At 44.1% G+C, this 17,068-nt stretch overlaps 1 protein-coding gene across 2 annotated transcripts in view; it reads right to left on the bottom strand.

Moving 5' to 3' along the window:
* The window catches only part of TRIM9 (tripartite motif containing 9), a 151,844-nt gene that overhangs the window by 31,149 nt on the left and 103,627 nt on the right, over nt 1–17,068 (bottom strand). Inside the window, exons 6-8 of one of the 2 annotated variants that reach the window (XM_082242662.1) lie at nt 13,762–13,919; nt 9,900–10,038; nt 110–268 (exon numbers count right to left, since the gene is read on the bottom strand). In XM_082242662.1, the coding sequence (XP_082098788.1) occupies nt 110–268; nt 9,900–10,038; nt 13,762–13,919 (456 nt within the window). The remainder of the gene's footprint in view (nt 1–109; nt 269–9,899; nt 10,039–13,761; nt 13,920–17,068) is intronic. The other variant, XM_082242663.1, reaches the window with a different exon arrangement.

Below are 17,068 nucleotides of genomic sequence, written 5' to 3' on the forward strand. Positions count from 1 at the left end.
CACAGCTCCAGAATAATTCAAATGTCACAAGAAATAGTAGTATTGATCCAAAAGTACTTGTCAATCCTGCCACAATGTTACATAGCGCAGAAGAGATAAGAGCCATTACCTGGAGACACACAAGCTTCCTGGTCTGAGTGTTGGAGGAAATCGAAAGGAGAGGGCAGGGTGTTGACTTGCAGACGAGCTGCAAGAGTGGCTGACATTTCAGCTGCAAGAGTGGCTGACATTTCAGCTGCAAGATTGGCTGACATTCGGGAAAAAGAACCTAGCAAAGACATGCATGGTACATCAGTATACATAAAGATTATACAAAGAAAACCAGCCTGACACCTACACACAGTGGGGGGATAGCCATTTGTATGCTGAACCAACATTGATAGAAAACCATACAACCAACTGATAATAGTCCTGGTCGTAGCTTGACCGCTTTTCTGTCTGCAGCCCAAGTCATTTGCACATCCAACATTTCTGCCTCAATGCTAACTGCCCTGACCATTGCTTGATCTTTTGTAAGAGGGGTTACAGAGATGGAGTCTCAGGTCTGGTCTTGTATCCTACATGGCCAACCAAAAGTGTGAAGCTTTTGTCTTCACTCCCCCGTCTTTGCTTGTCTTTAGCTTACCCCATCATTTGCCACTAGGATGACTCTGCCTGACCAGGGCTTGGTGGGTTACAGAGCTGGGGTCAGGGGCCTTGTCTTGATCCTGTACTACAATCCTAAAATGTTATGCAATTCCATTGTCCCACCCTCCTTCCTTCCGCGATAGTCTGCAGCCTACCCCATTATCTACCTCTGTGACAACGCTGCCTACACACCTAAATCACTGTTTGTTCTAATTTTTTAGAGGGATTATATAGATGGGGTCATGGGCCTCATCTTGTGGCTTACTCCTTGGCTCTAGAGTTTGAAGTTGTGCCACTGTCTCACTTCTAAAGTCCTGACTGTCTGCAGCCTTCTTTTGCCTGTGCAAACACTCTGCCTGAATCCTATCTGCCCCCAATGCTTGTTCTTTATGTTAGAGGCATTACAGTGTTGGGGGTCAGGAGCCTTGCCTTGATTCCGTACTGCAGAATGTAAAGATAATTTTTGTCCCCCCCATTCCTGATGGCCTGACGCTGACCCCATTATCTACCCAACAAAGCCTGAATTCTACCTGCCCTGACTACCGCTTGCTTTTCTTTTTCTGCTCTTCTTCTTAAAGGAGGTAAGCTGGCCACAGACAGTTTGAATTTTGGCCGGTTCAGCAGGGACCAGCCAATATTTGAACCATGTATTAGTGATCGACCGATATTGTTTTTATATTGCCGATACCGATATTTTGGTCATCGCATATCGGTATCAGCCGATATTTTCGTAAATTAAATTTTTTTTTTTTTTTTTTACAGGTACTCTTGTGGAGGGATCTGGGGGTCTAAAAGACCCCAAACCCCTCATCTGCACTTCAAAGCATTCAAAATGCCAAGTTTGGCTGTTTTGAATGCTGTAATTTTTTTGAATTTGGTGCCAAGTACCCGGAAGTGATGTCATGACATCACTTCCGGGTTTTTACATGGAGACCCGATCAGAGCTGAATGCGGCTTTGATCGGGTCTTCTCTTCGGCGGCCATGCAGGATGGTTGGCCGGGTCTCCTGGTGGGACAGGAGACACGGGCGAGCCGCGGGAGGCGGTGGGAGGGGGTGTCCCATCCCGCTCCTTGTAATGACAGCCGAGCGGCTTCTCAGCCGCATCGGTTGTCATTACAAGACAGCTATGGACATCGGCTATGGACACCGGTACCGGGGTGATGCCTCTAGCTACAGGCATCACTCCGGTACAACACTTTCCTGAAATATCGGCAATATCGGTAACCTCAGAGGCTGAGTCCGATATATCGGGGAAAGTGCAGATCGGCCCTCGATATATCGGCTTTGCCAATAATCAGTCGATCTCTACCATGTATGGTCAGGCTAATTGTACCCAAGTGGATCCATCGATCGACTTGTGTACAACTAGCATGTCAGAAGTATACATGCGCCTCCCACCAGGAGAACACAATAGCTCAGTTGGAGGGATTCCCCCATCAACACTCTGCTGATGGGGAAATCAAGCGATTTTCTTTGCTTCCACCCGTGGTTGCAGGAAGAAAATCGTATCATCTATGGCCTGTCTTATAGAGTTCGAGTCAGGCGTATTGTCTTGCTATTCTGCTCCATGGCTCTAGACAGCTATGCCATTATCTCACTTCTCATTTTCTGACCCCATCAAAGGCCTGGTTTTGTATGTTGGATCACAGCCCTAAAGCGAGAAGCTACTTCACTGTCTTTCCTCACACTCTCATGCTTTCTAGATTGGCTTGGAGATTCCATTGATGTTTGCTGGGCTGATAACTGTGAAGAGCTAAACAGGGATGGTAAAGGGCCTTTTACATGGGCCCAAATGTAATTTTTGTTTTTTCAGCCTACAAGATGGCTGCCTCCACTGTGTCTAGGGAGTAAATACATATTACCTTATGTGCTATGAGTGCAAATTATCAAAACACTGTTATTCTAACTTGGTGCAACACATCCCCGTTCCATCAATCCATACCCCACTGGAATAACTCAACAGAGTGCCATCAAGTGAGCTATAGTGAGTAGAAAAATAAAAGCTTTATGTGGAATGGAGTTAGATCACCTTAGATGGCCTAATAACCATTGTCTCACATCATGGTACTGACTCCGCAAATGATCTGTATCATCCCAACGTTGAAGACGACCACACAGACATCAGTATACAACCAACATAACCAGGAGACATGACCGTAAATGACCTCTGTCCACCCAGCCAATACACAACCATAGCAAATGACAACATAGGCACCACAATAAAGAGAAAATGAGAGCCAAAGAACTCACACTCTGCCAGGACAAAATGGTTCTGTAAAGTTTCCAGCAGACAGACGAAGACACAACTAAGCTTTGTAAATTGACCTGCTTATGGATGACCACAAAAACCTCACTGTGCAACACAAACTTCATCACTAAGAATCGTGGAAAATGACTGGCAAATCAGAGACGATGGCTAAAGCACACATATACCTCACAGAAAAATCACACTATGCACTGGAGCTACATGAGTACAAAAATTACAATAAATGTTAAAATAAAAGGAAAAATCTGATTAGTGAAAAAAGCAATTCTGAAACTTTGGCTGGCTCCACAGATTACGAGGTGCACATTATACATAGGGACAAACTTCACACCACAGAACTGCACTGGACACCCGTATTTTACGTTTACCTGGTAGGAGAACCACAGTGTGTGGCTCACTCATAAAATGCCTGGATTTCTGTCAGATTTTGGCACAATGGGCCAAACCTCAGAGGAAATGGCAGTTAAACAAATGAGACAAACTGACAGATGTGTGGCATATTGATTCGAGACTATAGCCCCGTACACACGCACAGATTGTTGGCCGAAAATTGTTGGCCAACGTCCGATCTGCCGATTGTTATCTTATTAGTATGATGCTTCCGTCAACCAACTGCAAATTTTCGGCCGAAAAAAATCTGGTGTGCATGCTATAAAATTTTTGTTGGCCAACAAAGAACGGCCGATTGTTCCTCAGTCAGTACAGATTTCGGCAGACAAAAATCAGATGAGCAAGACTGGGCATGCTCAGAGAAAAAAAAAACACACTGAAAGTCAACCAGAACATGACATCACTTCTGATGTTGGTTTTTGTTGGCCAACAAAAGTCCAGTGCAAGTCTAGAGCACATTTCAACCAACAAACAACACTGGACAAAAGTTTGCTGATCAGTTGGCCAACAATCTGTGCGTATGTACGGGGCTTAAGTAGATGGGCTTTTGTTTATGTCAGAACTGCATCTCCCCCCAACAGGAATGCAAACATAGGTTGATGCAATTTGAGGGAGTTCAACTTGCAGGTCAGAAGAAGATCAACTGCACCTACCAGCAAATTCAGATTGATCCCAAATGCAGGCTGAATGCACCTAAAAACACATCACATTTGTCCATTGGCACAGCCCAAAGCCCATTGACACAGACCCTTAATTTGGTTGGATTGCTGCGGCACACAAAAGCAGATGTCTTCTGCTGGGATTTGTCATGTGTGGCTGCTAAAACCTGACAGCAGTGACACCAATCTTTGGGGTTCTTGGGTTTTCCTCAGTGCTTCCCCATTCTGTCCAATCAGAGGCAACCACTTCACTGCAAAATTACCAAATTAGATGTTGGCAAAATTTCAACAAAGCAGAAGTTCTTAATTTTTCTCATTAAAAGAATATGTTTTTTTTTTGTTTTTTTTAGTACATTTCAGGTTTTGTTCAATTTATTTTATTTAGTGTTCTTGTATTCATGTTTTTTTAACTTGTTCATTTAATGGGTTTCTAAAGTGTAATTGTACATTCTTTGTTTAACTTTTCCTAACAGTTTTTTTATGTGAAATAAACATGAAAATAATGTGCCGAATTAGGGCAATTCTTTGGTGCAAGAATAGGTCCAGAGTAGTTAAAAGGTGTTTCTGTAAAAGCCAATTGCACCCATAAAAGCAACAAAATATATACCTTCCAATGTGACTCAGATACATTTCACCAATATGAAGAATTTTGCTAAAATTTCCCTATTTTTTCCTAGAATTTTAGGGAAAATAAAATCTCTCAATCGCATTCATCCCTACTTTCCAGATTTAGGGGCGAACCATTGATGTTTGCTGACTGCTGAACACCAAAGGATATCCATATTGTGTCTCAATGTCACTAAAGTTCACCAACTGAAAACAATGTTTTCTATAAACACACTGGGGTAGATTTATACTGGGGTAGATTGTGCACTTTGCTAGTGCAGTTGCTCCAGAGCTTCTTTAAAAAGAATACCCAATCACATGCAAGGAGAATAAAAAACAAAACAAAAACATTTTTGCTTGCATATGATTGGATGATGGAAGTCAGCAGAGCTTCCCCTCGTTTACTAAGCTCTGGAGCAACTGCACCTGCTAAGTGCACATACTAGTTGCCTTTAGTAAATCAATCCATTTTTCATGAAGCAGTGGGAAAGAGCAGTGAGGAAACTGTATCTTCCATTGTTTAAAAAGTCAAACTGGCAAAAGTTTTAGCAGTAAGGTGTACATCCTGCCAGGTTTTATGGCAAGGCATGACAGATCCCAGAAGCCTGGCAGAAATTCAGCTGATTCTTTCTGGATTTGCCTAAATCCCACTTGTGGACTGTTGTAAAATATGATAGTCCAACAGAGGGTGCATTAAAGCATAACATTTTTAATGTATTACATTTGTTTTATATATTTGTTTATACCACGGTGCCAACCCAAAAGTTAGAACTCCTACATCAGGCTGAAGATAAAAACTATGTCCATCAATGTGCACATGACCATCAATGTGTCCATGACCTTTAATGTGTCCATGTCCATCAACGTGTCCATGTCCATCAATGTGTCCATGTCCATCAATGTGTCCATGTCCATCAATGTGTCCATGTCCATCAACGTGTCCATGTCCATCAATGTGTCCATGTCCATCAATGTGTCCATGTCCATCAATGTGTCCATGTCCATCAACGTGTCCATGTCCATCAATGTGTCCATGTCCATCAATGTGTCCATGTCCATCAATGTGTCCATGTCCATCAACGTGTCCATGTCCATCAATGTGTCCATGTCCATCAATGTGTCCATGTCCATCAACGTGTCCATGACCATCAATGTGTCCATATCCATCAATGTGTCCATGTCCATCAATGTGTCCATGTCCATCAACGTGTCCATGTCCATCAACGTGTCCATGTCCATCAATGTGTCCATGTCCATCAATGTGTCCATGTCCATCAACGTGTCCATGTCCATCAATGTGTCCATGTCCATCAACGTGTCCATGTCCATCAACGTGTCCATGTCCATCAACGTGTCCATGTCCATCAATGTGTCCATGTCCATCAACGTGTCCATGTCCATCAATGTGTCCATGTCCATCAACGTGTCCATGTCCATCAATGTGTCAATGTCCATCAAAGTGTCCATGTCCATCAACGTGTCCATGACCATCAACGTGTCCATGACCATCAATGTGTCCATGTCCATCAACGTGTCCATGTCCATCAATGTGTCCATGTCCATCAACGTGTCCATGTCCATCAACGTGTCCATGACCATCAATGTGTCCATGACCATCAATGTGTCCATGTCCATCAATGTGTCCATGGCCATCAACGTGTCTATTTCCATCAATGTGTCCATGACCATCAATGTGTCCATGACCTTTAATGTGTCAATGACCATCAATGTGTCCATGACCATCAATGTGTCCATGACCATCAATGTGTCCATGTCCATCAATGTGTCCATGGCCATCAACGTGTCTATTTCCATCAATGTGTCCATGACCATCAATGTGTCCATGACCATCAATGTGTCCATGACCTTTAATGTGTCAATGACCATCAATGTGTCCATGTCCATCAACGTGTCCATGTCCATCAACGTGTCCATGTCCATCAATGTGTCCATGACCATCAATGTGTCCATGTCCATCAATGTGTCCATGTCCATCAATGTGTCCATGACCATCAATGTGTCCATGACCTTTAATGTGTCCATGACCATCAATGTGTCCATGTACATCAATGTGTCCATGTCCATCAATGTGTCCATATCCATCAATGTGTCCATGACCATCAATGTGTCCATGACCTTTAATGTGTCCATGTCCATCAATGTGTCCATGTCCATCAATGTGTCCATGTCCATCAACGTGTCCATGTCCATCAATGTGTCCATGACCATCAATGTGTCCATGTCCATCAACATGTCCATGTCCATCAATGTGTCCATGACCATCAATGTAAAAAGTCCCCCTGCATAGTCACAACTACTACTCTCCAATAATCCAGGAGCATAGGCATTGCTGGTTGAATAGCAGTAGTTGTGACTTTGCAGGGGGTTTATCAGGCTGATCAGACACATAGACCTCTTTTTGGGGAGCAGCAGGGCTAATCTTCACCTTCTGGAGGGATTCGGAGTTTTGGGCTGGTGTGGGGGCGAGTTCTCATCTGTGTGTTATGTTGCACTATAACAAAGATGCATTTAGATCATATATACATATGCGATGGGATGACATTCACAATCAATTGCTTGTACTGCAATGCACACACACCCTGCGTTACTGTACAATAAAACTGACAGTAGGTAAGAAAAGCTAACACCTAAAGGTTCCTGCAAGTAGGTTTATATACCTTGCAAAGTTCTCCCGAAGCCCTCAAACCGGGGAGCCCAATTAAGGTAAAACCATCTTCAGTTTCTGAAAAGGTAGCGATGCCCTGCTCCCTTCTGTGCCTTACTATTGGCTCACCCCTGTGATGGTCAGCCTTAGTGACCAATAGTGAAGGACCAGGTCTCCAACTTCAGAAGCCAAAGTTAGTATCTGCCTATTAGAACACCCTGCGCAAAGTTTTTGAAACTGTGTTTGTTTCTATGTCTGCTGCTGGGTAGTAGCCCTAAAGGTTCACTTTAAGTTCTGATTTCTGCAGGAATGTTACAGTAATAAAACAGGGAGGGTAAGAAGTATATATTCATCCTCAACTCACTTTTATGCCACCCTTTTCACATGCTGGAGCAAAACTTGGTACATCAGGGTATAGGAGTGAATGTGACTCTCTCCTCTGCCTCCCAATAATGCTGTGCTTAGTGTATTACCAGTCAGTCAGCAGGTCTAAGTGTCAGTGGGGCAGTAAGGAGGGATCTTAGCCATGTATAATCCGTGGCTTAGTATCAGGTTGATACTTACAATTTGCATGGGGCTCCAGCCGGGTTGGCAGGGGGGCACGTGAAAGAAATACCCCTGTTACCCTCTCTGGCCTGAGCAAAATCTGTCACTTGACCCTAACTGGGCAAAGAACAGGTTTGCTTCAATACTATTGACTAATGCAAAGCCTTGAGGGAGATTTACTAAAACTGGAGTGTGCAAAATCTGGTGCAGCTCTGCATAGAAACCAATCGGCTTCCAGGTTTTATTGTCAAAGCTTAATTGAACAAGCTGAGGTTAGCTACCATGCACAGCAGAAACAGATTTTACACTCTCCAGTTTTAGTAAATCAACCCATTTGAGTCCTGTCCACAGCAACATTTTCTATCAGTCACACTATATAGGCAAAAGTAGGTGAACACCCTTCCAAATTTTGAGATCAGGTGTTTTCAGTGAAGGATTACGTTAATGCTACATCATACAAAAACAATTTTCACAAGTGTGTTTCCAACCTTTTGGAAATAATTTAGGGAAGACCCTTTTCTGTCCCATCATGACGGTGCCCCTGTGCACAAAGCCAGCTCCATAAAGGCAAAGTTTGATGAGTTTGGTATGGGGGAACGTAATTGGCCTGCACAGAGCCCTAAAATGTTTCCAACTGAACACCTTTGGGATGAACTGGAACAACGAATGTGAGCCATGTCTTCTCATCCAACATCTAAAATAGTCAGGAACTGATGTTGGATGAGAAACTATGGCTTTCATTTGGTGTTTTAAGCAGGGTTTTTTTTAGCGGGAACACGGGGGAACGCAGTTCCGGCACCTCCAGTCTGAATGTATGCAATGGCAAAGGGGTGCTGGGGTCAGTGGGGTAAGCTGAAGGGCCTATTGATGCTGGTTGCTGGGGGATCTATTGTTGCTGGGGTGAATCTATTGTTGCTGGAGGGCATTTTGTTGTGGGTGGGGCTATTGTTTCTAGTGGAGGATTTATTGTTGCTTGGGGGAACTATTGTTGCTGTGGGGCTATTGTTGCAGGGGAAGATTTATTAGGGGGGGGGGGGGCGATTGTTGCAGAGGAAGATTTATTGTTGCAGAGGGGATCTATTGTTGGGGGGGGGGGCTATTGTTGCTGATTCCAGGGGATCTATTTTACTGCTTATCTAGTTATCATTAACAAATTCCATAGAAATTACCTAGAACCACAACATGATACTTGGTTCTGTATTCTCTAAAAGGGGGTTACTGGTGGGTGGTAGAGGGTGGAACCAAAGGACAGAGCTCGGAGGTGGGTAGGGGATGGAGACAAGGGGTGACTCAGAAGAGGGGAGTACCTGCACCTATTCCCGGAGAAAAAAGCCCTGGTTTTAAGTATTCTCATAAGGTTCAGTTGGTTTGAGGACTGGCCTCAACCCTACTGAACACCTTTGAGATGAATTTGAACAATGAATATGAGCCATGCCTTTTCATCCAACATCTAAAATAGTCAAGAACTGATGTTGGATGAGAAGATCTGGCTTTTATTTGGCTTTTTAAGTCATCCACAAAAGTTCAGTTGGTTTAAGGACTGGCCTCAACCCTACTGAACACTTTTTGGAGGAACTGGAATGTGAGCCATTCTTTTTATCCAACATCAGTATCTGACCTCACAAATGCTCTATTGGCTGACGGGCACAAATTACCACAGACATGCTTCAATATCAGCAAAAATGAGCAAGGCCTTTGTAGAAGTATAGGCTGGTACAGCCACATAGGAAGCAGGCAACTCCCTTTTAATGCCCAGAATTCTGGAGTGAGATGTCCAACAAACTCATATAGGTGTGATGGTCGGGCGTCACCAAACTTTTTCCCATATAGTGCATTTACCTTGAGGAAACAGTGCTGGGATGAAGATTCTAGATTCTTGTGCTTTTTGTTCTGGATACCTATCATTGATAGTAAATTCCCTTTGGGATTAACAAAGTATTCTGAATCTGAATAGGCAGCTAAGGATGCATGAGGGAAGAAGAGAACCTTATCACATCCTACAGGGGGGGCCACTTGGGACAAAATTTTCTCCTTGCTTCATGGTTAGCAAATCTCCCTACAAGGTGCAGGAATATACTCACATATACATATATATTCAACACTCTAGTCACTGTCTGGCAAGTAACATGAGGGCATTACCTTCAGAGGTCTGCAGAACCAGGGTCTTGCTATACTGGCTGACACCGGCTTTGTTGAAGGCCTTGACTCGGGAATTGTAGGTGCTGTTAAAGTGAAGGCCATCCACTGTACACATTGTCTCCTTTCCAACAAAGACCTCCTACAAATATAAACACAATTATAAGTATCTGCGGAGCTTCTCAGAGATAGACAATCTTTTTTTTCCCCAGTGCTTCCGAATTCATGTACAATGTAGATAAATACTATACCTATGGTTTTCTTCGTAGACCATAGCCGGGGCTTTTGAGTGCAAGAAACATCTTGTAAAAGAAGCAAAAATGTAACAATGGAATTAACACCAGACCCTGGAAAATGTTGTTGTGTTGTGTTGTATAAAGCAGCGCCCTTGTCTCCCACAGGCTCTTGCGTTCGTGCTGCCTGCAGCCTCCCATCAGTTGTGGCCTAATTGTTGGTGCACATATTTATTGAGACATGACTCTGCTGCTGGGGACAAGGTTTATATACTCCGGTTCAGGGATTTACTGCCCCTGGACACTGCAGGGTGGAGAGTGAGCTATAGACATGGGAAATGCTGACTCAATCAGTCACCACTTAACCATTAATGGAATAAATCAATGACAATTCCAGACAATACATGATGGTAAAATTGGTCAGAGAGGAATGACCTGACTGCAGCTTTTTAGTCGATGTCTAGTTTCAGACAAAAAAAAAAAAAAACCCACAAGAGTCATTCTAAAGTACATGCCCAAGATAAGAGCATGTGTGGTATTATACTGTATATAGACAGACAGATAGATAGATAGACAGACATATATAGATAGACAGACAGACAGACATATATAGATAGACAGACAGACAGACATATATAGATAGACAGACATATATAGATAGACAGACAGACAGACAGATATAGATAGACAGACAGACAGACATATATAGATAGACAGACAGACAGATATAGATATATAGATAGATAGATAGATAGATAGATAGACAGACAGACAGACAGACAGACAGACAGACAGACAGACAGACAGACAGAGATAGATAGACAGACAGATAGATAGATAGATAGATAGATAGATAGACATACAGACATATATAGATAGACAGACAGACAGACATAGATAGATAGATAGATAGATAGATAGATAGATAGATAGATAGATAGATAGATAGATAGATAGATAGATAGATAGATAGATAGATAGATAGATAGATAGATACTGTATACGTGTACCCAGTATATAGTATAGATTGGGGTTGATTTACTAAAACTGGAGAGTGAAAAATCTGGTGCAGCTGTGCATAGAAACCAATCAGCTTCCAGGTTTTTTTAAATCAAAGCTTAAAGTGTTACTAAACCCACAACAGTAAAGTCAGTCTGTATGTGCAGTGAAAGAGGTTTGTTATACTCAATGTGGAACCTCAGGGGTTAATCTTCAGTACTGTGTAAAAAGGCTGTTTGATCCTGTCTTCTCTAATCCTCCCCTTCTCCCACTGTTCCTAATCCATCTCCCGATAGAATGGAGTCATGGAGTCACTCAGCACATGCTCAGTTTAGGGTGTATTGCTAGAGACTGAGTATTTTTATTTCTTGGGAGGATGCATGTGATCAGCACAGGGCCAATCAGCACTTTCCAGACAGAGGGTCAGGGGCCTGCAGCCTTTACAGGATAGTCAGAGGAGAATAAAAACTCCTCGTACAAGCTTTTTTGCCGGGAGGTTTATTTGGGTGTTTTTTTTTTTTTTTTGCAGTGTTGCTTTAATGTGTAATGTGACTCTAAACCTAACCTGCAACCTGGTTCTTAACATATCACCTAATTTAGAGTCACTCTATTCCATGCATGGTTTTAGGAAGATGTATTGGGTTTCTACTTTTCAGCATTGGCCTTGGGTATTTATGCCAACTGAAGTGATAGGTTCACTTTAATGTCCGTTTCTCATGTTTTCCCCCTTTTCGTTATCAATCTTGATAAATGATATACAACAGTGTAGTGTCCTGTAGGATACAGGTTTTCACAGTATCTCATGCTTGCGTACCTGAAAGCTATGAGATGATAACCCACCAAGCACCAACCTCATATTTTGGCAATGGCACCCCTTTTTCTTAAAGAGGAGCTCCAGCCCTCCCACCAACAAATTAAAAGTCAGCAGCTACAAATTCAGTAGCTGCTGGCTTTTATTATTAGGAAAATTACTTGTTCAGGGATCCCACGATGTCAGCACCCCAGCCGACTTTTCAATCGGCTCTCGGGTGCTGCCGCCGCCATTCTTTGTAAGGGAAAGCCGGTTCCCTACTGTGCTTTGTGAATAGCGCGGTGGCAGGGGAAGGAGCAGGGGGGTGCAAATTTCCAGGGGAACCTTGCCAAGACGAGGTCACCCAGAAGTGGGGATGGGTACCTGTCAGAAACAGGTACCCGCTCCCTCCTGAAAGGTGCTAAATGTGGCAGCGGAAAGGGGGGGGGGGTTCGGCAGCAAACAAGCGGAGCTTTCCCTTTTGGGTGGAGCTTTGCTTTAAGCTCTATTCACCATATTTGGTAACGTAGGCCCCTTTCACATGAAGGTCAGTCTGTTCGTTTTTCAGGCTGACCTGATCGGACCCTCCATTAACCCTGATAGATCGGCGGGTGTAAACAGATTTGTGTCCATTTACACCTGCCTACCGCTAAAAAAAAATAAAAAATAAAAAACAGATAGGATTCCTTCCCCCTCCATCTAGGCAGATCGAATTGGAGGGCAGTTGGGTGTAAATCAGGCATGTCCAACCTGCGGCCCGGGACCGCAGGCAATGCGGCCCACTACCCACTGACAATCTTTCTTTTTTTGCTGGGTAGGAAGGAAGTCGGGTCAGGGGCACGGCCACAGCGGCTTTCAACTAACTGTAGGCAGAGGCTGCCTAGGGGGTGGGGGTGTGGGGGGGGCGAGCATGTGCAGTGTTTCTTAATCCTACCACCAGGATCACTTCAAATCACTGAAGTGGTCATGGTGGTTAGAGTGTTCCTTTAATATCTCTCAGAAGAAGTAAACCTCCGTATACTGATTCCATTTCATTTGATCATCCTCTAGTTGTGTTAAATTAGTGCGGGGGGCACAGGAAGGGCGTGGCAGCGTTGTATTATTTATATACCTTAACTATAGTATATATTTTATATGCGGCCTGAGAAAATTTCTCTACACTCAATGTGGCCCAGAGAAGCCAAAAGGTTGGATACCCATGGTGTAAATGGACAGTGGAGCCCGTTTTCACCTGCTGGTCCATAGAGCAGAGTGGGCTCAGATCAGGGGAGGACTGACAAGGGGGGCAAGGTGGCAATTGCCCCCCAGGCCACTCTGAAAATTGGTAAAAACTGGTAAAAAGGCCGCACTCAGGGCTGGATTAATGTAGGGGCCAGACACTGTATACAGCTGTCAGTCCAAAACCAGGTGGGCATGGATGGTGAGCTGATTCCATGGTTCAATGGGCCACTTGACTGGACTTGACCCCCTGGCCAAAGGCTCCCAGCCCTCCCCTGGCTCAGATCATTCGCCTGCTCTGCTCAGATCAGCAGGGGGTCAGCAGACATATCCCCTGCTGATCCATTTGGAATCTGCCCCGTGTGAATAGGGCCTAATAATGAAAATGCAAAGTGAAATAAGCTGCCTCTGGTAGCATGGTGTCTACTCTATGCACATGATCAATTTATGGAGAAAGAGGATCGAATGCACATCAAATGAACCTCAGAAAACCTCTGAAACCCTCTGCCCTGAATTTCCCCATATGGACAGAGGTCTGGTTATTTTTTTTTTTTATTTTTTTTGTGAAAGTAGCAAATTTTACAACACACATCAGCCATGACAGAGGACAATGCATATTACTTACCCTGAACTGCCCACCATTGCCATCATCCAGTTCCAGTATGTATCCTTCTGCCATGACCATGGACATGGGTGGCTGCTTCCAGGACAAAGTGGCACTGTTATTGTGGGTGCAACATTCTTCCAGCTGGAGCATTGGGGGTGCCGGTACTAAAGAGGGCACTGAAAAACATGGGTTATCAAAAATGAAATGCAGTTCTTTTCTATCTGATCAATTTGTCTGCTTCTGTGTACAAATAATGGTCATAATTATTTGGGATTCTGGCTTTTGAATAAACCATTATTTTACCATTGTGGTCTGCATACAATAAGGTAAACTCTCATGTTAAACAGAAAACCTTGCAAGCAACCTAAAGTTAATTGAACTGTATTCTATAGCGTCAGCAGCAGGCACTTCTCACATTCCCATATTATGTGCAAACCAATGAATTCAATTAATGTGCAACGCTTCTAATAAACTCTGTGGTTCTCTTCTAGGAAGTGACATGACCCTGTGGCGTAACACGTAGGGGAGAGGCGAAGAGGAGGGTATGGCGAGTGCACCCAGCGGGAGGATCTGCACACTGGCGGCTGGTGTCAAGGAGGCATTGCACTGCATATTTTATTTAGCGATGTCAGAGTGGTGCGCTTCAAGCACCCTGAAAATGAGAGTAATCAATTTTGCGTTTTAATAAAGACCATTTGGATTTTAAAACGATATAAGCACTGTTGAAGATCATTTTTTTTTTGCATACACAGATTTTATGGTGCGAAACTGCGGCACTTGGAAGGAGAAAAGGGGAACCAGAACAACTTTACATATTAGTCCGGTTGAGACTAAGGCTCCATGTACACGGGACGTTGTAAATGGCCGTTTAGGAGCAGTTGGGCGTTTTTTTTTAGAAGCCCCTGAACCCACCTACATTTTATCTTATCTGTCCGTGTACACAGGGTCGTTTACAGTCATTTGCAGGCAGTTGAGTTCAGGGACGTTTTTTGGAACACAATTATTTGCGTTCGAACGTGTGTTTCCCGGCGTTTGAAACGCAGCCGAACATGACCAAACGTGACTGAACGTGACGAACATAGGTTCAGCCACGTTATACGTTTTTTTTCTTCCATTCAAAATCAATGGTTCCCTATGGGAGCCTATTGATTTGAATGGAAGTCGCACTGCAAGTCGGATCAGGATGATCCGACTTGCGGCGCGACCTGCACTGTGAGAATCTTAAGGGGGAACTCCACGCCAAAAATGGGAAAAAAAACGGCGTGGGGGTCCCCCCCAGGTTCCAAACCAGGCCCTTGCCGCACACACTACAGTCAGTTGTCCTCAGAAATTGTGCATAGTTCTAGTTGGAGTATCCCACTCATCCATTCTCCTATCCAAGTTCTAAAATAAAACCAAATCCCCTGGACTGTTCATTGTCTGAGCCAAGTCTTAAAGCAGGGTTTGACAAACCCCGGGCGCCAGGTCGCATTGGCGACTAGAATTAGCGACCTGGTGCCTGGGGTGCCCTGCAGGAGGTGTCCTGTCCTTTTTGCACCCCCCCCCCAAGTCCTCCCCAAAGTGCACGGACTACCGCGCCGTGCGAAAATTGAGGCCCCGGCTTTTCGGCCTTCTTCTGTGAGATGAGAGAGGCTTCCAAAGGGGAACTGGCGCCCTCTTGTGGTGGCCGGGAGTTTCACAAGCAGTCATTAATGACTGTTTCCACTGCCTGTTCTCAATGCCTTCCCATCTCTCCTTCCCAAGAGGAGATGAGACAGAAGTTTTTGCAGGCTTCATCTACCTGTCCACTTACCTTTGCTTAAAGGTAAGTAGACAGGGAGTGTGGTTATTATTATTTATTTATTTTTTACATTATTTAAAAAATAATGATAATAATAATAATTTTTCTTTTTTTTTTTTTCAATTATTGAAAAATATATATATATATTTTTTTTTCTCATCGTCTCCCTGCCATGCCACAGCCACAAAGCCGAAGGCCCCTTTCACACGGGCTGTCTGATCAGGTCCGCCTGTCAGTTTCTCAGGCAGACCTGATTGGACCCTTCAGTCTCCTCTATGGAGCGGTAATCTGCCGCCATCTGATCCTGTCCGCCAAAAACAGACGGATGGTGGTTCTATTTTCTATCCATCCCGTGGATCGGATCAGATGGCATCGGATGGAAACAGACAGATGGTCTGTTTCCATCCGATTGCCCTATAGGGGAGAGCGGGGTTCTAGTCGTATTTATGAGTAAATTTAGTATCAGTTTTTTTAAAAATAAAGCTTGGTTGTTAGTTTAAAAAAAAAAAAAAACTGGCTCCTAACTTTTTTAGCTGGCTCCTAGATTTCAGGCAAATTTGTCAAGCCCCGTCTTAAAGTGATAAGTTTTACAGATTGTTGCTATGGGTAACCCAGGGGAATCAACACTCAGCAGCTCCCTAGGGGGCAGTGCTACATTCACTTCACACAGTATGGCATGATCACTGTGAAGTGTGTAATTTATGATTGTTTATAGGACAATTTGAGTGATTTATTAGATTAAGATTGTGTTCACACTGATGCGTATTGGATGCGGGTTCCCCCGCATCATATTTGAATGCAAGAGAGTGTGGCTCTCAACGGGTTCAAACAGCCCTGGGGTGGCCACGGTCTGCACTGGAAAAGGGCCCTGTGCGTCTTTGGCTCTGCTTCAGGTGCAAATAATTTGGACCTGATTCGCACCTGAATCGGTGAACAGGGGCGCACTGGACCCCCCGCTGTGACCCACGGCCGCATCAGTGTGAACCCAGCCTGATTTTATATTTATTCATAGTTTGGAAGTGGTTTTCCCACAAGCACAGAGTTTATTAAAAGCGCCCGCACATTAATTGAATTCAATGGTACACCCTCCTCTCCCTCTGTCTCTTCTCTTGGACAGCTTGGCTTGTGCTTACAATGAGCATGTGTACTCCTGATTACTGAAGCAAAGCCTTATGGGATTCGGCACCAGGTTTCAGTATGCCTAACAAAGCAGAGAGAGCATGGGGATGTGATAAGAGTACACAGGGTGCTCACCGCTCCGAGGCAGCCTGCGAGATCCTGGGTTGCTGTGAAAGCCTGGGTGCCTGCCTGGTCCGCGGCCAACCCGATATGCAGAAAAGAAGAAAGGTGGCGGCACTTCCAGGAATAAAAACAGCTTCTTTATTGGGTTATCATTAAAAATGCATGAGAGCAACGTGACAAACACACAGTCCACGGATGGTCAGTAAATGCGTTTCACACGTCAGTGCTTATTCATTACTGATTGCCCCAGGTATGCACACTTGCTTAAGACCCCTTTCTCACTTGTACCCCATGAAAGTCGCG

The sequence above is a fragment of the Pelophylax lessonae genome (assembly GCF_965119305.1).
Source record: "Pelophylax lessonae genome assembly, chromosome: 13".
NCBI lineage: Eukaryota > Metazoa > Chordata > Amphibia > Anura > Ranidae > Pelophylax > Pelophylax lessonae.